Consider the following 24597-nt stretch of genomic DNA (forward strand, 5'->3'; position numbering starts at 1 on the left):
CAAATATAATTATCCTCAAATAGTGAATGAATGGATTTTTCTACATGCTTATGAAAGAGATTTTTTACTCAATTTATTATTGGGTGCTCAATTATCATTATGTTGGATTTTTCTACATGCGGGAATATAACATACATGCATATGAATTGATTTTTTATTTTTTATTTTTAAATTTGTATCTTCAAATAGTGATAATATTGCACGTTAGTGTATCTATAGAGATCTTTGTCTAATCTATGGATTAAAATATGAGTATAAGAAATAATAGGTGTTTGATTGGAGGAAATTTAAATTTCATTCTCACTTAATTCTCACCTAATTTTAAAGACCACTAAATTTCTTAGTTTGGTTTGAAGTAAAATTCCCTCATTTTCATGGAATTAAAATTCTATGCCTCTTTTGGAATTTTAATTCTATGGATTTTAGAAAGAAAAAAAAAAGATAATGATGAGACAAAATTACCCTCCTATTTTTTAACCTAAAATTGATGTCTGACAACAACAATGGATATTTTGGACTTCATACTACTTATTCCCTTTCAATTCCCAAGTATACCAAACATTGGAATTGAAATTCCCAGTAATTTTATTCCTGTAAATCAAATACTGGAATTTAAATTCTCACTTTATTTCCAGTAATTCATCTTTCATGTAATTGCAATTCCTTTAATTTCCCACGTAATTCCCTCCCTCCAACCGACGCCCCGTAAAGATGTTGAGCATTCCTACGGATAACGTGTTGTGAATTATGAACTATTGTACCATTATGATTCCGGAGTGCGATGTAAATATAATAAAGTAAAACGAGGAAGGCAATAATAATAGAGAAATAAAAATATAAAAGGAGAGATAAATTTTATTAAAAAATGAACGGTGTCATTTTCATAAAGGGAAAATTGTAAAAAATGCCCCTCTATAATATGCCAATTATTAATGTCACCCCTGAATTATGAGTGATGTAAATGTTGCCCCTCAATTATCAAAATGGTGCGCATATAACCCCTCCCGTAACGGATATGTGGTTCCTCACCGCTGTCCATCACTGGTACTTTGAATCGAGGGAGGGAAAAAACAACTAAATTACATATTTACTCCGACTTAATGGTGTCGTACACTAACGGGAAACCACATGTCCGTTACGGGAGGGGCTATATGTGCACTGTTTTGATAATTGAGGGGCAACATTTACACCACTCATAATTCAGAGGTGACATTGATAATTGACATATTATGGAGGGGCATTTTTTACAATTTTCCCTTTTCATAAATATTATAAAATTTTAAAATGAGTAGGATTTTTTAATATAAATATTACAAAATTTTATTTATTTTGAACCATTAGATTTATTAGATTAGTGGTTTGAATTTGTCCAGATAGTTCTCACCTTCTTAGGGACGAGCTAGTAGCTAATTACGCATTCATTGAGGCTTAAACTCACAACCTTCCTAATGGAAATCCAACCCGAGTACCATTGGACCACATAGTCCTGGTACCTTCTTAGGGACCTATACTATCATCTACAATGATATATATAAAAATATCAAGAAGATTTCTGTAAGGTAATTAAATCCACCAACATCATACGCAAAGAATGCTCTTTAATATATTTCCCCCCTTAGAAAACGAATTTCCATGTATACAAAGAATGCTCTTTAATATCTTTTCCCTTTAGAAAACGACATAGCACTGCCTGTCTTTGCTGTCTACTTATCCGAATTTTCTTTTTCCTTCTAATCTCATCTACAAGGACACTCAAATCAGCGTCTTAGTCCACAGACTTTGATCAATTTTTGTAGATAACACTGGTGGCTGAGTCATTCTTCATTGTCGCTTTCTTGAAGCTTTGAGGTAAGCAAAACTACTAGTATACTATTCAAACTCTAATCTTTCTTGTTATTTCTCGATTCTGATGCCTTCGGGCTGTGTTCAGTTGTAAAAAAAGATCGTATCTTTAAGGTATATTTCTGGGTCGCGTGAACTATCAGTTGTTTTTATTCTATTCGTATCTTCCATTTTGGTTTTTGATTCTCTGATGCCTTTGCGTTTGTTGGAGTTTTTGGTTTGTTAAGCAGTCATAATTAAAGGGTTTGAGCTGTTCTAATGGTGATCTTTGTTCGATTTTAGGAGGAATATTCTGGGGTTTTAACTTGTAATTGCTTATCTGAGTTCTTGATTGATCTTATTATTGTTCTAAGAAAGGGTTTTCTGCTCTCCTAAATCTACCATATTGCACTTTAGGTTGTGTGTTTGCTATGCTCAAATCTTTGATCTCATGCAATTGATTCTGCACAGAAGTTATTCTATTCTCTAGTATGTATATCAGAACTAATGAAAATTTTGTGTAGTGGCATAATATCATATACATAGTGATAGTTGGCATAGAGGGAAATGTTTTTGAGGATGGTTTTTGTAACGAATTCATGATAGATGTAAGAGGAGTTGATGATTTTCATTCTTGCAAAAAACTTGCTTAGAATTTTGATCGATTTTCTGTGTTATGTATTCAGACAGTTCTTGCATTTGATGCTTTGGCTTTGGTGAATTACCCTGTGACTGGTAATAGATGGGGTCTGAAGGGCCGTCTCCTGTAACTATCCATATTACTGGTTTTAAGAAATTTCATGGAGTGGCGGAGAATCCAACCGAAATAATTGTAAGTAATCTTCAAGATTATATGAAGAAAAAGGGTACTCCCAAAGGGCTTATCCTCGGGAGTTGCAGTGTTCTTGAGACTGCGGGCCAGGGAGCACTGGTTCCTCTATATCAGACATTACAGTCTGCTCTGAGAAATGATGAATCTGAGTCGTCACATTCCAGGAGAGTTATTTGGGTAAATCTGTTGCTTTCTTTGTCCTCTTTTCCTTTCTATTGATTTCTCTTTTTTAAGAAACAAAAACTTTTAGTTACCAAAAAACTGTTAGTTGGCTGGTAGGTGTGAAAACATCAATAGGGTTAATGGATAATAATCATCCAAGCTTATCAGTCAATTTTGGCTTATTTGACCACTATTAGTTGTTTGACTTGGTTAAACAATCAATATGAGTGTTTGATTAATTAGCTTTTTGTAACAACTTATTGCTTCAAAATGCTAAAATTCAAAAAGCTGCTCAAAGTACCTTTTTCGATCACCTTTTTGAGAAAGTCATTTTGTATGTAATCAGCTAACAGATAATTTACCAAACACTTTTCTACAATCAGCTAATGCTATCAACTAATAAAACCCACTAACCCAATCAACTAACAGTCATTTACCAAACACCCCTTAGTCTACTTATCAACAACCGTAGCTGATTTAAGAATCTATCCCGTAGAAAGAAATGTAGTCCTATGTGATCTTAGGTAGATTTCTATATTCAACCCATAATTTTTCTCATTTATCGAGGTATTAACATATATTGATCTATTTCCAGTTGCACTTTGGAGTTAATAGTGGGGCCACAAAGTTTGCCATAGAGCGCCAAGCTGTCAACGAAGCTACCTTCCGATGTGCAGATGAGATGGGATGGAAGCCACAGGTCAGTATAAAATGTTGGAAATTCCAGGCCGAGGTCCTACTTCTTCATGTCTTAAGATTTAATCTAAATGTATCTTTTTATTTGCAGAAAATTCCCATAGTTCCCATGGATGGTGCAATTTCACGAATAAGAGAGGTGAATGACTATTTTTTTTCCCGTCCTATTTTAGTTCATGTGCAAATTTATCTGCTACTAATCACAGTTTGGTAACTACCTATTATCAACAATTTTCAATTGAATTACCATTGGTTTTTTAAAAAATACCTGAAATTAATTGGTCTTAGTTTTTGTGAATAGTTGACAGGTCATTTAGAAAACAAGAGTAACTATTGAATATACATTCAAAACTGGTAGAAAAAGCTTGGCATCGAAGCAGGCCCGGCCCTGGGCAAGGGCAGGCTGGGCCCTTGCCCAGGGCCCACGCTTGGAAGGGGCCCCCCAATTATGTTTTATTAATACTATACTGTTATTATAGACATTTAATATACATTAATTATACTAAAGTGTTAGTTAGCCTAACTGGTAAGGTTCCTTGATTTTGTTGTAAGGTCGTGGGGTCGAACCCTTGGATGTTCAAAATTTATATTAAATTTTCAGTCTTTACTATTTAGAAGATGAATTTAGAACCCTTATACGTACATTTATATTAAATAATCACTCTCTATTATTTAAAAGATGAATTTAGATTTATTATTATCTTGTATTGAAATTATAACTTAGGAAATTTATTTCTACTTTTAATTTGTATTTTTTTATTAAATTTGTAACTTTGTGATTTTTTTTTAATTTTAATTTTAATTTTATTTTTTTTTTAATTTTCTATAATGATAGTGAGATTTATAATATAGATTGATTTGTGGTTTATATCAAATTTTGAATCAATTTCTATTCGACTAATTTACAACTTATATTTAGAACACATGTTATTTTGTGAACTTTATAATAAGTAATGTACATGTAATATATTTTGTGATTAGTTATGAAAAATATTTTAAAAGATAGTTTACTTTTATGAATTATCTAGTTAATGTTGTTTAGAAGTTCTATTGTGTGTCATCGTCTTTAAATTAATCTAGAAAAACTTGAAATTAATCTAATTATTATAAATATAATACGAATATAGAATATATATGATTTATAATGTGTTTTCTATTTAAACTATTTTATCAAATTAATTATGTTTCATATTTTATTATGAATATCTTTTGTCACATTTAAAGTGTTCTGATTTATTGTTCTCAATAATTAAGATTTCATGCTCTGCTCTTGTTTATAAATTTTGTTTTATAAATTTTTAATAATAATTACTTTTTTATTATTATTATTATTATTATTATTATTATTATTATTAAAATGCGATTGCGTATAAGCTTATTTGGTTTAAAATTGTTTATTTATTTTTATAAACTATAATTGTTTATTTATGAAGGCACTGATGCAATTATTGATTATTTTGGATTTAGGAAAACATATAGAATTATTTTCATGTGTATGCAAAATAACAATTAAAAACTTTTTAATCTTATATTTTACAATATTGGTTTTAAAGATTGCGCTTACACTTTTGGGGGCTCATTTATTTATAAGAACTGGACCACAAAAAAATACGACTTATTTTGTGACCCTTCCTTATTTAGTTTAATTTTAGTTATAAAAATGTATATTAATTTTATGTAGGGCCCAGTTTTGTTGCTAGCCCCGGGCCTATAAAATGATAGGACCGGCCCTGCATCGAAGGGGTAATTTGCCAATATGAAATAGAGCTGTTAGGCTGAATATTTATTGATGCAGATACTCTCATGTAATTCAACACTTTTTAGGTATTCTATTTGAGTGTTTAGTCAATAGAATTTAATTTTTAGGGTCTGTTTACTTCAACCCAATGACCTGACCTTTCTTTTCCTCACAAACTGGGCAAATTATATGTGGACCATGAATAAATGTTCATTTTTGATATACTAAAGGTGCATTATTTGTGTACTGAAGGTTCATTATTTGGTAGTACCAGTACACAAATAATGTACCTTCAAAAAATGAACATTTAGTGTATTAAAAATGTACCTTATGTCAGTGTCCGCCTTACCAGGTGGACCATGGTCCATGATATAATGATTGCACAAACAGTTGTCACTTTGAAATGCCTTAGAGATTTTTTGTTTCTCGGTGCAATGAGAGAGAGAACCTCGGGAAAAAAAGGAGACATACAAATAGCATACCATTCCTGTTTGTTTAGTTCTATTATGTTCTAAAATATAGAGTTTTTGAGTTTTAATTGATACTCCCCCTGTCCCATTTTATCTGTCCTACTTACTATTCATTGATCTAACCAACTCTTTCTTCTTTGTTTATTTTCTTTAGTATTTTTACTTATTTTCAAGTTTTATTTTTTATGTTTAATAGTACTTTTAATGTAGTTTCTAAATATATAAATTTTGTATACTAATACTGAACTTAATATTATGAAAAATTAAATTAAAAATAACTTCAAGCCTCGTTAACCGAACCAGACACATAAAATGGGACAGAGGGAGTACAAAGTAACTTTTCTATTTTTCTAGTATGAGAAGCATAGGTGAACTTCTAATTTCTTCTCACTTCTATTAGCACTAATGATTCACCTAAGGTAAATTTTCTTACTAGGAACCTCATTGGTCCTCCTTAAACTCATTTCTCATCTTTGAATTTCTTTTACACTATCTATCTAGACTTCTTTTCCTGTCGAGGAGATCACCAAAGCATTGGCAATGACGGGCTATGAAGTGACGACCTCCAACGATGCAGGCCGGTTTGTATGCAACTATGTTTACTATCATTCGTTGCGCTTTGCGGAGCAGTATGGAATAAAATCACTATTTGTACATGTCCCTCTCTTCACAACAATAGATGAGGAGACCCAAATGCAGTTTGCTGCCTATTTGTTAGAGGTACTTGCCTTAGTATCCTAGTTTCTCTGCAGTGGTTTGTGTCTTCTAAGTTATATCCAGTGTGGAAGTGCATTTCTCCTTTTGTTGTTGGGTGTTTGTATTAAGGTTGGTTTGGATGAACAGTTTTAAATGAATGGAAAAAGTCATTTGTAATTAATGATGACTGTATCTTACTGTTGAGCAGAGTAGATTTTAGGGTGTAATTCAATTATAGGAAAACTTTGGGAAAAATTATATTTTTGGTCATTCAGTTATACTCGTAGTACAAACTGAGCTATATGCGTAGTCATTTTCAATCACTAAATTATGTGCAGAGTGACAATTTTAATCTCTCGGAAACTATTTCTGCCACCAATATGTTATTTAATAAAGTGGTAGATTTGATCAATCTGTCCATCAGAGATTAAATTCATCACTTTGTGCATAACTTAAACGTTAAAAATGATCATACATATAACCAACTTAGTTGGCGTTATTGGTCGTACACTCTCACTGCCTAAGACTGACTTCAAATCCCCTCATGTATGAAAGTTCGGGCTTAAAATTGCCTGCTATAATAGAAAGTAAGTCTGTACCACGAGTATAACTAGAGAACAAAATATACTATTTTTCGTAATTTTTATGATACCAATCGACATAGTGTTAATTTCCTACTAGCATAAATTACATCCTTTCAGGGTAGTAAATTTGAGTATGAACCCAAGTGGTCCCCCTATCATCAAATTTACCAAAATGAAAAATCTTGTTTCAGAATTCCAACCATTTGACATTCAATCTCAACAGTACATTCAAATTCCTTAAACCACATGATGTTACAACTACAGGTCATACAAAGACAGGATACATGGTACACCACAAGTTGAAGCCGAGGCGATTGTTGAACGCATTTCCTTACATCTGCGCTTTTTCGAGACAAGGCAATACAAAGATACATACGAAAATAATGGTTACAGACAGGAGAAAAAGAGCTTCGAAAGGAACGCTTGATTCATCATTTATCTGTCGTGCTCTTCAGGAATCACAATCCCAGGAAGGGGCATTGTTTTCTCGCGTGCTCAGGAACCAATTTCATTATGGTTTCCGTTGGCACACCCTTCAACTCTGAGAATAACAATCGAGCATGGATATAGTTCAATAAACTGGATTTCACATAGGAAAGCATGAGTAAAAAACCTCGGGTCAGGTAATGCCATACCGTGTGGCTTAAAGTTGAACAGCGGTGGAACAAAGCGTCCATTTGGGAGGCGAATGCTGGGGTCACGTAGCTCATCGAAGAAAGGATGGGTCAAGGCATCCAACTGTATTCAAAAATCGAAATAATACAGTTATTAGTGCGAACTAGTATGGAAGTACCTCGGGAAATATTAGTGTACTTACAGCAGAGCAGCGTAAATTTGGAGAGTACTGCAGAAGCCTAGAAACCAGGTCAACTGCTTCTGGTGGCATACGCTTATGAAATATCTGAAAACCAAACATGGGGTATGCAATCACGTGCTATAACTTCTTAAAGTATGACCGAAACAGGAGGAGGATGAATGGTTTGGATTGCATGTACCTTGTGCCATGGATGAGCTTTAATTTGCGGGAATTTGAACTCTGTATAGTTTGGATTCATGCATTTAATTTCTTCCCTGGTAGGAGTACCCAAGACCTGCAAAATATGTGGATATGCACTTGGAAGCAGAATTCAAATCCAAAGCCATGAACTCAAAACTATGATATTCTAATCAGACTGCATCTGAATGGATCAAGTTTGATATGTCTTAATCTTGTATTTTAATCAGTAATTACTAAAAATTATCAGCTAAAATAATTATTCATGGACTTCAACTCGGTGTTCCACAAGCTATAGAATCTCACAATAGAAAGACTCCAAAATTTTGGAGGATGCATTTGCAGTAATTCTAGAAATACTTTGGAAAGCAATTCCTACTATCCTACATCCAAAGTTTTTAAGTTTTCTAACAAATTATAAATCCAAATCCTCCAATGTTACTAAAAAGCAAAGAAGATGAAGGCTGCATTTAATGGGAGAGGACGGCTTGAATGAAAGGAACACGGATTTTCACTTGATACCAGTATTATCTTAGAAGTGAAGAAGTACTAGTCCCAGTGCACCTTTAGCATTAATAAAAACAACTGGGTGAATACAAAGTGGACCAAACAGGCTCGGCTATAATGCACATGGGCCAAACCACACTAAAAGACTGAATCAAATCAATTAGCTAGTCTAACCCATATGTTCTCTCTTATTTTATCAATGTGGGACTCTAAACAGGTAAATAATAGATTTTTACTTAAAATCTTGTTTTTTTTTTTTTTTTTTCTTTCTTTTGGGTAGGTAGATTGACTTGACTGGAAAGAAATACGAATAGGATAGGAAGTGAGAGATCGTTCACATGAAGGAAAGTGGATAATACCTTAATGATCTCTACAAGCTGGTCAACTCCACTTTCACCAGGAAATAGTGTCTTCATACAAAAAAGCAGACTATAAGATACAAGTCCTAACTAATACAAGCAGTTATAATGTACCGGTAGAAATTAACTCCACCTGTCCTAGAAGCAGTTCAGCAAGGACACAACCTGCAGACCAGACATCAATGGCGGTAGTGTACTCTGTCGCTCCAAAAATAAGCTCTGGAGCTCTATAATACCTAGAGCAGATGTAAGAAATATTGGGCTCCCCTTTAACCTAAGTTCAGAAAAGAAAGAAAAGGAGTTGTTCATACATCAAAATGAGATGCAAATTAGGCTCAGTTTTTTATCCTCTTCTTATTTTTTACGGCTTTTGTAAGTACAGGGTCAGGGGCATACCAGAACTTTCGCACTTCCAAAATCACATAACTTAACTTGATGAGTATGTGGATTCACCTGCAAAAGGTAATTAATAAATTGGCTGTAAACTTGCAAAGTATAGGCAAGTAACACGAGAAAGATGCCATAAGGAAAGAAACAATTCAAAACAATGCTCATATCACAAGATGAGACAATGTTTACATACTGAGAAGAATATCATGTACTGTGTTGAAATAAGTTGAATATAGGCAAGTAACACGAGTTATAGCAATAAGGCTTAGCCCAAATCATAACTCGTGTATAACTGTATATATAAATAGAGGAACTTCTGTAAATCTTTTATATACAATAATACAATTAAACCTTTGTGCTTTCACAAACTGTCAGTAAAGAGTGCTATAATTTTTCATAGTTTCTTATCCATAAATTATAACAAAGCTCAGAAATTAGAATGCATACAACCAAACTACAAGAAAAGTAAAGATTGCACAATTAAAAAAGCAAAAAGAAGAAGATAAAGCCATGTGAATATACCAAAAGATTTTGAGGTTTGATATCCCTGTGGCACACTCCAATACTGCGATGGATATAAGACAATGCCCTGAAAATCTGTCATATATTAACAGCTGTTATACAGTTATGATATAATGATCTCAAGAACCTCAAGCAATTCAGTATTATATCAAGTGCTTAAACACCAAGGTATTGAGTGATTGAGTAACTAATTTTTTATTCAAAAACCAAATATGAATAAAAAGGGGTCTTATAACTGGACTGGCATTCGACTCAGTAAAAATAAAATAGCGATTCATCCACCCTTCATCTGTCATGACTTTTAACATTTAAACAAAAACAGAAATAAAAAAAAAAACAAAGTTTCAACTTTCAAACATCCCATGTCCCACTAGCCCCAAGTTGTGTTCTACTACCCACGTACAGTTGAATCCCTAATCATGAACATCACAATCTCCTATCTGTCAACTTCCATCACCAAGCCTTTCTAACCATCCCTAAATGCTTAACAATTTAAACATTTGCTATGAAGTTACAAACACTTCACTATGCAAAAAGTCAGGGCTAGAGATAAAGACAGACAATGGCATAGATAAAGAGAACATATAAAGTAGATGTAGCAACTAGCAAGTACAACCACAATACCTGATATGTGTAAAGCTTCACCAATATCAATGGCATCCTTTGGCTCAACTTATTGTAGTGCTTGAGAACACGGTGTACAGTTTCAGGTACATATTCAAGAACCAGATTAAGATACAGTTCATCCTTATCAGTTGTAGAAAAGAAGCAGTGCTTCAATGACACTACATTTGGGTGGTCAAGAAGACGCATGGTCTGTAATTCCCGGTTCTTGTATCTTTTGTCTTGAAGAACTTTCTTTATAGCAACAGTTTCACCAGTTTCTAAGCATTTAGCCTGATTAGTACAAGAGAGCATCATATGAAATCACAGAAGATTGCTCTTAAAGGGGAGGCAGGGAAAGGGTGTCAAGAAAGACAGTCCACAGGCATGCAGTGGTTAACATAAAGATAACATAATCATACCTGAAATACTACACCAAATGATCCATGCCCAACAATTCGTTCAGCCATGTAACTTATAGTCTGCAAGTAGAGGACCCAGAGGAAAATATGAAGTACCATGCCAATAAAGGAAGAGGCCATTTCTCAAAACTAGAACTCTCATACAATAAAAGAAGCCCCCATGTCTGGCAACCTTCATTACACCATCGGACAAGTACATACATATAAAGCAGTTAAAGCATCACATGATACAAGTAATAATCTTGACATAAATAGAACTAATGATTAGACTTGAATGAGCACAATCACATAGAGATATTTTAATTCTATTTTATCCTACATGTTTTTTTACCTTCCAAAGGAGAGAAGGCTATGAGCATTGTATACATCACATATGAATATTTTAAGTTACTAAATCCATCACAATCAAAAACCATACTTATAGTTTTTACTTTAGCCTCATATAATAGGAGTACTGCTTTATTTAACAAAACCATGAGCTTTTTAACAAGCAATCAGATACAAAAAGAGACTAACAAACTTACCTGTTTTGGTTGACCATTTTGACCACCAATAGTTGTCACTATTATGTGACCTGCCTCAGTCCCATTACCATCAACAACTGCTGCTTCCATATCCTATAAACAAAAAAAAAATTATTAAAGCAACAAGGGGTAATATATGGAGAATAATAATCACAAGAACAAAAAAAAAAAAAAAAGATGGCATGAGCAGACCTTATCATCCCTGATTTTCATGTCATTCATCTCCTCAGGCAAACTATCAACACCAACAGTGTGACCACTGGATTCTCTCATACCAGAAGCAGGTGGTACACCCACTGATGCCATTTATTAGGAACTTTCTTACTATATCACCTCAACAAGTCATTTATCTGCAAACATCAACACCAAAATCTACTTAGATACTAAACGTTATCTAAAAGCATCCTGTTCATTGATCTATTAGTATTACATATATCTGCAATAAATGACCTGTGCAACCCTTTTATGGGTGGCAACCCCCCTAACTTAGTAACAATTAATGGCATCTGTATTTACCTAAACATTTTATGCCCAAAAAAAAAAAAAAAAACATTTATACTTGTCTCTACAAGAAAAAGGTCAATGCACCTTATCTCAGAGTAACAAAGGCATCAATCAACATTACCAATAATATATAAATAAAGGCCCATCCAGAAAAATTGGAATGCACCCCAAAACAAGGAAAGGACAAATTAACTCACATTTATTTATATTCATAAATGAAAGAGTAAAAAGTCAGTGAAGGAGCAAGGGTCAAGGCTAAAGAACTTGAAGAGACATAAAACTAGGCTACATAGCAGTGGCTGTGGAGGTTCGTTTATCTGAGAGGAGCACAATGCTAAGTATGATGTGGAAAGTGGCGATGAACAACCAAAACCAGTGGTTTCCTCATACAGTGGAGTTGTCTAAACAGAAAAGGATTGGAAGAGTTCTGAAAAGATACAAAATTCTAAGTAGGAAATGGGAGAACAATTTGGTTGTTGTAAGATTGGTTCATCAGTCACACTCCACTAAAAAAAATTTAATACACACACACACATATATATAGGGCCTATAGGATTTCTAGATTCGATGATTTGTCAATAAGACAAGATGTCCAGAACAAAGTGGGAGTTTCTTTGAGCTCAATTAATCTATACAGTTCAGTGCCTTGAAATTCAGAAACTCCACACAAACCAATGGTGAAGACATTTTGCTAGCATCCTCTCATATGCCATAGTAAGACAGTAACTATACCATCACCGAGCAGTTGCTCACATATTAAAGGCAAAATAAGTAATAATAATAAATAAATTTAAAACCCTCAAGGCTCAAGGATGCAAAGTATATTCCAGTATTATCATATGATGCAAATTTTAGGCCTAAAGATAATGGAAAAGACAAGATGAAAAGGTGAGTTAGATGGACAAAGGTGCTGCTGCTATTATAACTCCATTATAAGTTCTCTAAATTGAAGCCTTTGTAGGCCAATCATTTATTCATTTGGGTACAAAGATGCAGAGAACACTTTTGTCCCTGGTCTTGAATATAATAGATCTTGTATATGAACAGGTTAAACTTTAAAGTAAAAAGCTCCTAGCCTTGCTCTCCAGCCTCTCCAGTCTCACATTTTACACTTAGTCTTATATAAACACTGTTAAAATGTCTTTCACGCCGAGGAAACATAAAAATTAGAAAATATTTAGCAGAACTTCTACAATTGTTTATAAATTCTTATTCATAAATGGAGAAATAATTATACGAACATAATTACAGTAGTCAAAAGAGATATAGCCATTAATCTACCATATCGAATTCAAGGTTCCAAATTAGGAAAAAGACCATAAAAGAGTAAAATCTGGTTCTTGAAAAAAATAATAATAAAAATAAAACCTCCTTTAAAACAAGCTTAGAAATACATTTACGCAACGATCCTTACAGATCCATATTGGAAGATGATCCATGTAAAATCAAAAGAAAAATTATAAATATCGGAATCACCAAAAAAAAAAAAAAAAAAAAAAGGAAAAGCTCATATTTCTTTACAAAAAGAAGAAAAATAAATTGATGAAGTTGAAGAAATGAGAAGCGTACCTATGAAATCAGAATCTTGAGGAGATCGACAACACAGCGATCACCAGCGGCTGGGCTTGATTGTTTGCAGCCGAGATGGCACCACAAGCATTAGAGAGAGAAGAACAGGAGAGAGAATCTGATATTGATAGAAGAAGAAGAAGAAGAAGAAAGAGAGAGAAAGGTTGTTTAATTAATGTTGTTAATTTTGGTTAGCATTTTCCTTTTGGTTATCTGTCAGCTTTTCGTTTACTATTTTTGTTTATCCTTTAAATTATTTTTTTTGAAACATTTCTCCTTTAAATTTTCACTTCTCTATTTGTCAATTGCCATGCTTTGTGTTTAACTCTTGATGAAGGATAGTTTTTACTTGAGTTTTGATCCATCATTTATACTTTCAATTTATGCTCAATTTTTAAATTTAAAATGTTTTCATTCATTGGTTAAAATGATCAAATTTTATGTTTTTGAATTAAAATATTTGAATAGATTAAATATTAGAAGTATAAATTATGAATGCAAACAATAGAAATAAGAATACTATTATACTAGGGTTGGGGTTCAGCCGAAGAATACTATTATGCTCATGAGATTAAAAATAAAACAAATTATTATGATCTTATTATTACTATTTTAAAAAAATAAAAAAATAAAGGCAAATGGGGAAGGAAAGTTATATTTTTTCTCACCAAGAAAGATAACGGGTAGATGAGTGTCACTCTCGCTAGGGATGATAATTTCACTCGCATTTGATAAGTTTCGGTATCTATGCTTTAATAGGCATTAAAATATTCACACGATTTGGATGGGAAAAAAATTTTATATCTGCGTGGGTGAGATTTATCCGTATATTTCACCTGTGGCATTTTTCGTACCAGAATCACTCTTTATATATATATATATATATATATATATATATATATATATATATATATATATATATATATATATATATACTAGTTCTATACGTACATTGTGCGAATATGTTAATATCCCATGTTTATATTTAAATAAATATTTAAAAGCATATCAATGCAAGATTATATAGGAGAAGTTAATACATAGGTAATTGAATGTCGAATTTGTTAATTTAAATATGTAACTCAAAGTATATGAATGAAAGATAATATAGGAAATTCATTATAATTATCACTAAAATAAATGTTTGCAACTTTGTAAAATTGATAATCTAAATACTTGGTTTAAAAACAATAGTCTAAAACTCTAAATAAATACTACTTTTTGTTTAAAATTTTCTAAGTATTCTTAATTCTCTTTTGAGTAGCATTGACATTGTTTTCATCTTCACTATTTGTTGTCTTCCTTTTTGTTGGTAGTGTGTTATTTGCAATTGGGTTATTGTTGGTAGCACAGATGACATCGTCATGCAACGAGATTATGGTGTAGGACGGTGTGGATTTTCCTTGTTGTGTATATGATTGTGATCTTAGTTGTACTATGAACTCTTGATCTTGCAAGCGTCGGTTGATATTTTGTAGTGGTAGTTTAATTTGTTCCTTTATGTGTTTCTTGTGAAAGTATTGAATAAAATATTAATATTTATTATATTTGTATAAGGTTCAAGAGTAGTACCTCTTGTTCTATTTTCATAACTTGTTTACTTGATAGTAACAACAATAACTCTACAGGTAGTCCGAATATTGATGTTGCAACGTGTCCATTTTCATCAATAATTTCCACATCCATTTTGTATTGGTTCATTTTCAAGTTCATATTTTTAGAATTAGTAAGAATTGGTGTAATACTTGATTTTGTGTGTGTTTTTTTAATTTTTTTTTATTGAATTGATATTAACCTTCGTGTTAAATTGTTTTTCAATTTGTGTATAATTTTTTTTTTTAAATAGTGACTACATCTCATATACCAAGTTTTTTTTTTTTTTTTTTTTTTTTTTTTTTTTTTTTTTTTTTTTTTTTTTTTGGTGAAGGTTGATGTTGATTTTGCCTGTAATCTAAGCAAGTTGAGTCCAGAAGATTAAATGAATTGTAAATTTATATTAGTTCTAATATATTTAATTAGGGATAAGGGTCAAATAGGCCATCGAACTGCACATGATAATACAATTAGGCCACTGAACCCAAAAAACCAACAATTGAGTCCCTAAACTAACCAATTCCTAACAATTCTTCCAATTTGAAGGTTTCCAACATGTAATCATCCAAATTAATTATTTTTTAAAAAATAAAATTTAAAAATTAATTATTCAAATAAAAATTTAAAAAAATTTAAAAACAGATTCTGGTTGGAGACGAAGAGTTTCTTCGTCTCCAGCCATGGAGAAGAAGAAACTCTTCGTCTCCATGGCCGGCGTCTCCAGCCGTGGAGACGAAGAAACCGGCCGGGGACGAAGAAGGCCGGTTTCTTCGTCTCCGGCCGGATTCTGTTTTTTTTTTTTTTAATTATTTAAATAATTAATTTTAAAATTTTATTTAAAAAAAATAATTTGGGAGGATGACCTGTTAACCTGTTGGAAATCTACAAATTGAAAGAATTGTTTGAAATTTGTTAGTTTAGAGACCCATAAATTTTATTTTTTAAAAAATAATTAATTTGGGAGGATGACCTGTTAACCTGTTAGAAACCTACAAATTGGAAGAATTGTTTGAAATTGGTTAATTTAGGGACCCAATTGTTGATTTTTTAGGTTCAGTGGCCTAATTACATTATCGTGTGCAGTTCGATGACCTATTTGACCCTTATTCCCTTTTAATTAATGCATAATAAGTATTTTACATACGAGATAAATGAATGAATCAATGGTGGCTATTTTGAAATTTCTTCATTTTCTAGGTTTGCCAAATTGATTGTAAGATTGTTGTAGTCTTGAAATCATTTCAATGCATCAAGTATATTACGATATTCTATTGTCCTAAATTGACACTTTTAATAATGAGTTTTAAATAGCTACGTAAGATAATGATATAATTAACATTTACATATTATTATCAACATAAAAGCATACTAGTCCTTTATGTGTTCTGCTCGGGGTACATTTGGTTCAACCATTATTGTTGAATGAGTTATTGTGGATAAAGAAATCTCTAGTTTAAGGAATAAGATTAGATAAAGTAGTAAAAATTTGAATATTTTAAATATGATGTAGTCCAAAGATATTACATGATAGTTTTCCGCTTCAATTTGTTGGTTTATTTGAATACTTTCTTTGTCAACAAATCCCCCAAGTAGTTAATATGATTTGCTTCAAACTTTTTTTTTTATGGTATTAATAAAATACTTGGTAAATAAATATATAATATTATTTTGTATTATAACTTTGATATTTAATTACAAGATAGTGTAAAAAAGAAGATAATGGAGAATGTAATGAATATGAATTGATGAATTTGAATGTAAAGAATCTTTGCATTGGAGAAAATAAAAACAATATAACTAATGAAATTATTTCTCTTATTTAATTTATTGATAATTAATATATTTTTTAATAAAGGCATTGTAGACACGTAATTCTAAATTAAATAAATGCATATGTATAATTTTTTGTTGTAACTACTAATTTATTTTTATTTAAGTTAATATGGGTAAAATAAAGTTTATAACTTAATTATGCAAATTTTGATTGAGATGAGATTCAAACCTAAGACATTTCTTATTGAAATCAATGAGTAAGTTAATAATTAAGAATAAATTTGGAAATTACAATGAAAAATTAAAATATGAATAATTCGAACCATTCATTTCATTTAATAATTTGATGGACTTTTTTTCTACCCATTATACGCCTAATTTTATTGGCTCTTATTAGTATAATATGTACTAGTTATTTTACACGCTTTGCGCGAATGGAACAATGCCCAATGATTATTTTTAAATAAGTATTTCAAAGTATATCAATGCAATATTATATCGGAGATGTTTATGCAAATAGGTAAATAAATATTGAATTTGTTTATTTAAATCGGTAATTTAAAGTATATAAATGCAAGATAATATATGAGAGATTGATTCTATTGTCACTAAAATAAATGTTTGCAACTTTATAATAACGCTAGTTTAAATACTTAGTCTAAAAACAATAGTCTAAATAAATACTACTTTTGATTTAAATTTCTCTAATTTTTCTTAATTCTCTTTTGGGTAGTATTGTCATTGTCTTCATCTTCAGTACATGCATGTCCTCTTTTTTTTTTTTTTTTTTGGTAGTGTGTAAAGTGCAATTGAGTTACTAGTGGTAGCATAAATGGATTCATCGTGCAATGAGATTATGGTGTGTGAAGCTTTAGATTTGCCTTGTTGTGTATATGATGTGATCTTAGTTGTGCTATTAACTCTTTATCTTACAATGACCTATTGATATTTGGAAGTGGTAGTTTTTCCATATATGTTTCATGCATTGTGAGATGTGTGTTGTGTGTTATCATGTAAAAGTATTGAACAAAATATTAATATTTATTATATTTGTATAAAATACTTGGTAAATAAATATATATAACATATTTTGTATTATAACTTTGATAGTTAGCAACACGATAATGTAAAAAAGAAGACAATGGACAATGTAGTGAATATAATAAATTAATAAATTTGAAGGTAATGAATCTTTGAATTGTAAAAGATAAAGATAATATAACTGGTTTCAAAAAGATAATATAACTAATGAAATTATCTCTTTTTAAATTTTTTTATAATGAATATTTTTTTTTAAATAAAGGCATTATAAACATCTAATTCTAAATTTTTTGAAAAATATATGTGGTGCTTCATTAGAAAAAGGCTGAAATAATGTCTGGTGGGTGGATATCCCAGTACATAGCAGCAAGTTGCTGATAAGCCGTAGTAGCTAGTGCATGAGCTAAATAATTGTCTAATCTAGAAATAAAATTAAACGAGCAAGACTGAAATAAAGTGGCAGTTTGTCTGCAACTGTCAATGACATAGCCAACGTAAGAACGAAACGCAGCGGATGGTGTAGTAAGATAGCGTTGTAGTGTCAAGCAATCTGTGTATACCTCGATATTCCGTTCCCCTCGATCCTTTAACCATGATAAAGCTTCATTGCATGCCAACGCCTCGGCCATAAGTGGTGAGAAACAATTTGGTAGTGGTGCACTGTAGGCCGAGACGTATCCTCCATCCACATCGAGCAGAACAGCCCCTACAGTGGCCTTGCCCGTCTCGTGTAGATAACCCGCATCGATACGACACCTTCTCAACATTTGCATGCTCTGTTCGGTAGTGTTGGCGCTTTCTCCAATCCGGTTGGCAGCGTGGAGTCCATCCCCTTCCCGTCTCGGCAACATTGCAACACTTATAGATGCAGATCCGGCAGTATAGGTGGGGCGTGATTGGGTCCATGCATTCTTGGCGGCAGCGGCGGCTCTGAGTAACGAAGTCGGTCTTGGTAGGCATGCTTCCCAAACTACCCCATTTCGTGCTCTCCAAATATTGTACAGAATCGATGCTGCATATAACATTCCATCAGGATCTAAAACATTTAGAAGTTCACCAAACCAAACATGAAAAATATCTGTGACAATATTGGGGATTGTAAGGTTGGATTGTTCCCAAATGTTCCTTGCAAAATCGCACAAAACTAATGCATGCATTGTATCTTCTTGTGATATCCCACACATGGCACAATATGGATTCACATCTACCCTCTTTAAAAGCAAGTTTGTAGTGGTAGGCAATATATCACAAATAGCTCTCCAAATAAACATTTTCCATTTTGGGGGGATTTTGAGTCTCCATAGGGCTAACCATTTCGCAAATGCCCCACCATTACTCTCATAATCTCCTACTAAACGCCTGTACCCGCTCTTTACAGAATATAGTCCTCTCGGGTCCCCATGCCAATACCATGTATCATTATAATCCGGGGAGACAGGTATCCTCATAATTCTTGTCACATCAGTAGGTTGAAATAGATCTGTTAGAATAGCATTATCCCATGTACCAGTTTGTTGATCAATCAAACCCACTACTTTGGCCCCTTGTAACTGTATTGGCATCTCCGTTTGTATCATGGGATCTTGTTCATCCTGCAACCAGGGGTGAGCCCATATGAGTGTAGACTCTCCGTTCCCAATTCTGCGTCTCACCCCACTACAAATTATACTCTTCGCTGCCATAATACTCCGCCAACAAAAACTGGGATTATTCCCTACCTGTGCATAAAAAAAAGTTCCTTTGGGAAAATAACGGGCTTTATAGACACGAGCCACTAGGGAATCAGGTTTAGTGAGCATTCGCCATTCCTGTTTTCCCAACATAGCTAGATTAAACGCACGTAAATCTTTAAATCCCAACCCACCATATTTCTTAGGGATACACAACTTATCTCATGCCTTCCAATGTATTCGTCTGTCAGCTCCAGAGTCCCACCAGTATCTATTCATGGTTCTCTCAATCGCCGTGCATACTGATAGTGGTAGCAGCAAAACACTCATCGAAAACGTAGGCATAGATTGTGCTATACTCTTCAATAGGATTTCTTTCCCTGCTTGAGACAGCAATCTCTTATTCCACGATCCAATTCTTTGGCGTATTTTATCCTCAATATATGCAAAAGCTGCCTTCTTGTTCCTTCCAACAAAAGAAGGAAGCCCCAAATACTTGCCAAAATTTGGAGCCTGTCCCACACCCAAAACCTGAGCCACACTTTCCCTGTCTGCATTACTCGTATTCTTGCTATAACAAATACTTGACTTGTGGTAGTTTACCACTTGTCCAGATAGATCCTTATAAACTGACAGACATCTCTTTATCTCATTTGCCTCCTCCACATTAGCCTTAAAAAATAACAGACTATCGTCCGCAAAAAATAAATGAGAGATTTGGGGAGCACCTCTTGCCACTCTGCGTCCATGTATCAATCCCGCACTGTGTGCCTGTTGCAATAATAGGGAAAGCCCCTCTGCACAAATAATAAATAAATATGGGGACAACGGATCTCCCTGCCTTAAACCACGTGTGGGTACAATTGGGTTACTCCGAGAACCATTCACCAAAATGCTGTAGGAAACCGTGGTTACACATTTCATAATGAATTCAACCCATCTACCATGAAATCCTAGTGTCAACATCATGTTACGAAGAAAGGGCCACTCCATACGGTCATATGCTTTCGCCATGTCTAGTTTAAGAGCACCCCATCCCCCCAATCCACACTGCTTCCTATTTAGAAAGTGCCCAACTTCCGCAGCTAACAAAATATTATCCGTTATCAACCTATCCGGGATAAAAGCACTCTGTGATTCAGATATTATTTCTTCCATTAAAGGCTTCATTCTATTAGATATCATTTTAGCCATAATCCTGTAAACCACATTGCTAAGAGCTATAGGGCGTAAATCAGTTACCAATTCTGGAGTATTCTTCTTAGGGATCAACACAATATCTGTATCATTCAATCCAGGCGGAAGATCACAAGATTCAAGGCAATTCACCACAAAATTCGCTACATCCCCCTACCACATCCCAAAAATGCTGATAAAAACCCGGATTCATTCCATCCGGGCCCGGTGCCTTATCAGGGTACATTGCAAACAATGCATCTTTTACCTCCTCAGAAGTAAAAGGCCGTAATAATGAGTCGTTCTGTGCCTGTGATACTCGCGGTTGAATCCCCCCAAAAAAACCCTCCCCAGACCCCGGACTTCCAGAGCAGAAAATATTATTGAAATAATCCAGGATAGTGTTTTTCATAGGCTCTCCTTCCAACCAATCCCCACTGTCATTTATTAATTTAGCTATAGTATTCTTTTTCTTACGATGAGAGGCATACATGTGAAAGAATTTCGTATTGGCATCGGCCTCCTTGAGCCAGTGTTGCTTGGCCCTCTGTCTCCAGTAGGCATCTTCCTGGGCCTCAGTGCGGCTTAGAAGTTGCTCTATGCGCTGGAACTCGGCAAGTGTGGCTGGGTCAATGCGCCCCCTCAAGCGTTGTTGATCCCTTTTCAGCTTCAAAATCTGTTTTCCGTACTTATGAAACCGATCTCCACCCCAGCGTGTTAATCGGCTTCCACAGTACTCAATACAATTCTGCAAACCCTGTCCCCTTCCCTCCTGCCACGACTGCTCCACCACATCCCTACACCCCTCATCATACAACCAGGCCATCTCAAACCGAAAACCCCTCCTCCCAACTCCAGTCGTCCCTAAGGCTTCCTGGATTCCAAGAAAATAGCCGAATGATCAGACTTCCTGGTTCTCAAGTTCATAACCTTAGCATGAGGTATTATGTTACGCCACTCATTCGTTACTATGACCTTGTCGAGCCTCTCTTCAATCCAATTTGTTGTCCCTTTCCCCTTTTCCCAGGTATACGGATATCCACTCATCGGCAGCTGGGCCAGACCACAATCCTCAAGCATCTCCCCAAAACCGCGAAGGAGGCTATTCGGATGCGGATTCCCCCCTCTCTTCTCATACTGATACAGTAAATCATTGAAATCCCCCACCACAATCCATGGGAGATTCGATCTTGCCGCTAACGTCCTCAACAAATCCCAGGACTCAGTACGCCTATTACGCTCCGAGAAACCATAATAACACGTCATCCTCCAGCCTGGATGACCTGTCATAGTTACTTCAATGTCAACATAATTCCTTGAGTAACTGAGGAGCCTCGCTGTATTATTCTTCCTCCAAAACAACGCTAATCCACCACTTAACCCATTGTTGTCAACATAAAATAAACCTTCGAAACCAATCGTGACACGAAGTCGCTCAGCATGATCTCGTGCCACTTTGGTTTCCATTAGAAATACAAAATCGGGTTGCTTACGGGACACCATGTCCACCACCTCACGAACTGTCCGTGGATTACCAAAGCCACGGCAGTTCCAGCTCAGAATACTCATTGGGTCGGGCGGGTCTGGGATCCAGAACCCGCCATAAACATGTTTTTTGAGCTGTCCAACATCGTCACATCAGTACTATCCCCTTCCTGTTCCCGGCGGTGTTTGGCCACTGCAACCACCACCTCCTCGGCCTCCCGCCCTACTACCTCTTCCCTCGGATCAACAACCACCGTCGGCTGCCTCTTCGGTACTCCTGCTGTCGGAATTCCCTTCATTTTTCCACCGAGAGGAATCAGCCAGGGGTCACCCACTTCACGTGGCCCCCGATTTCCTCCCACTCGCAAATCCGCAGAATACGGATATTGCTCCACCGGTATCGGCGCTTCCCTAGCCCTTAGACAGAACTTATAAGAGTGACCCAACATACCACAGCAAAAACAAAATGTGTGCAGCCTTTCATACTTAAAATTAACCCAACACGTTGTCTTATCTCATTTTAGCAGCTTCATCCTTCGCTTGATCGGTTTATCCACCGGTATTGAAACCCGAATACAGTAGTAAGTCAACCATGGTGCCCCGATAAACCTGTCATCCAGCTTAACAAAAGTACCAACAAAATTTCCAATTTGCTCAAGAATTGGTATTGCCGTGTAACCCATAGGCAGATCATGCACTTGTACCCATAAATCAATCGTGTCCAGCACCACATCAATCGGGAGCACCCCATCCGGAACCCTTTTACATACTAACGAATGATTATTAAATGACCACGGGCCCTCCTCTATCACATACTGCACATCCGTCTCATGATAGAAAATAAAGAGAAATAGGTTCGGTTGGATCTCCGAAACCTGAACCCCCCGTACAGGTTGCCAAACGGATGCCATGACTTGCCGCATATATTCCGCTTTGATAATCTTAGTAGTTAGGAAACGCCCAACCACTCCCCACGTCGGCTCGGTCTCCGGCTGGTTCTCGTCCGCGGCTCCCCCAACTGGATTGAAAACAACGTCCTCTTCATCATCCAACACAGTATCCGCCCAACGCCTCGTCAGTGCTGCCACGCCCTCCCCTTCCGTCGACGCCATGACGTATCCTTAGCAGTTGCCGACGCTGAAAGCCGGTAGAATTCGCCGGAGAAAGGTCAAGAAAGCACGTGAAAACCTAGCAAAACCCTGGGGGTGGAGAGAGACTCTAGCAAACCCTAGAGAGAAATCCGTTGGTCATTAGTGCACAATCATTCAAGTTGTTCATCACTATATTCATCTTATCTAATTCTAAATTAATTAAATGCACATGTATTATTTTTTTGTTGTAGCTGCTAATTTTTTTAATTTAATAAGAGTAATAAAGTGACGTACATACTTTTCATCAACAATAATGAAATCATTAATTTTTTTTAATTTATATTTGTTGTAGAGACAAATTGTTTTGAGAGTTTGTCAATGATAATTGTTACAATTCATGTCAATAGATGATGATAATAAATAATTCAAAATATATAGTTACAATATATATTGTTATAATGATATAGTAAAAATTAACTTACAAATTTCTTTAGAAGTTTTCATGCTTTCATAAAATTCTGATGTGTAAACTTGTTCAATTGGAGCCAGTGGGATGTCAACATTGTCAATTCTTTGAAAAATGATCCTACTGTTTTAGAGTCCAGGTGTAATTATATTTATGATCAACAACTTTGTAGTTAGGTCGCGCAGGTCTGACAATGATGTAAGAACAATTGTGTATGGGGAGCTTGAGATATCGGCGGATCTAGAAATCTTCGAACCGCACTTCTCTTTATGCTCGTCCAGCGCACCTCCTGCAAAAATTTCGGTTGAAAAAGTACATGTACATGTAAATGTCTTTGCCGGAGAGTTTTTTATGGCATAAATGGCAAGAGCTGAGGAAATCGGAATTCGGGCACGTTGGAATATCATCGAGCCTTGCCGGAGAAATCATGAAAACGCTCGGGCGGTTGCTTTTGGAGCTCGGGATTTCGCTGTAGACTGGTGTATGGTTTTTTGTCGGAGCCGGAAACATGGTGGAAAAGATGGATTCACCAGAGAAGAAGCAAAGATATGTGAAATGATCACTAAAATACCTTCATTATTTTAACTATTAAAATTTTATGGTGAAATTTGGCCGGCAATTTGACCGGAGTGACCAAAATTGATAAAAATTGCATAGTCAAGATACTAAATTAACACTTTTAAAAGTCAGGGACTGAAATTAACAAGACCTTTATAGTCATAGGACCAAAATTGAAATTTTCTCTAATACATAGTACACATAAATTCTTAACATAATACACATAAACTCTTTAACTCTTAAAAAAATCATCTCATGTTTCGAATGTACATAATTATATAATAGAATAGACATAAACTTCGTCGCGTCAACTCCTCCACACAACTTAACAAAATGACGTCGTATTGGGCA

At 34.6% G+C, this 24597-nt stretch overlaps 2 protein-coding genes and 1 long non-coding RNA gene across 4 annotated transcripts; 1 reads left to right on the forward strand and 2 right to left on the reverse strand.

The window, feature by feature from the left end:
- Positions 1–1663: 1663 nt before the first annotated feature.
- LOC109165228 (pyrrolidone-carboxylate peptidase-like) lies at positions 1664–6612 on the forward strand. Of its 2 annotated transcripts, none has more exons than XM_019313906.1 (5): positions 1664–1848; positions 2508–2830; positions 3411–3515; positions 3603–3650; positions 6221–6612. In XM_019313906.1, the coding sequence occupies exons 2-5, from the start codon at positions 2564–2566 to the stop codon at positions 6458–6460; spliced, it is 660 nt and encodes a 219-aa protein (XP_019169451.1). In that variant the 5' UTR covers positions 1664–1848; positions 2508–2563; the 3' UTR covers positions 6461–6612. The 2 variants fall into 2 exon arrangements, with proteins under 2 accessions (XP_019169451.1, XP_019169450.1); XM_019313905.1 differs by lacking the exon at positions 1664–1848 and adding an exon at positions 1855–1956.
- Positions 2186–24597, reverse strand: LOC109165232. The gene is made up of 3 exons (XR_002051506.1): positions 24585–24597; positions 23950–23951; positions 2186–2269 (listed from the first exon to the last, which is right to left on the reverse strand). It is a non-coding gene; the product is annotated as an uncharacterized LOC109165232 (long non-coding RNA).
- Positions 7126–13581, reverse strand: LOC109165227 (shaggy-related protein kinase alpha-like). Its single transcript, XM_019313904.1, has 13 exons — positions 13394–13581; positions 11513–11670; positions 11321–11413; positions 10797–10856; positions 10396–10668; positions 9772–9846; positions 9256–9312; positions 8993–9133; positions 8860–8910; positions 7995–8090; positions 7817–7900; positions 7635–7737; positions 7126–7540 (listed from the first exon to the last, which is right to left on the reverse strand). The coding sequence occupies exons 2-13, from the start codon at positions 11624–11626 to the stop codon at positions 7458–7460; spliced, it is 1230 nt and encodes a 409-aa protein (XP_019169449.1). The 5' UTR covers positions 11627–11670; positions 13394–13581; the 3' UTR covers positions 7126–7457.

Source organism: Ipomoea nil, unplaced genomic scaffold (assembly GCF_001879475.1).
Source record: "Ipomoea nil cultivar Tokyo-kokei standard unplaced genomic scaffold, Asagao_1.1 scaffold3069, whole genome shotgun sequence".
In the NCBI taxonomy this organism is placed as follows: Eukaryota; Viridiplantae; Streptophyta; class Magnoliopsida; order Solanales; family Convolvulaceae; genus Ipomoea; species Ipomoea nil.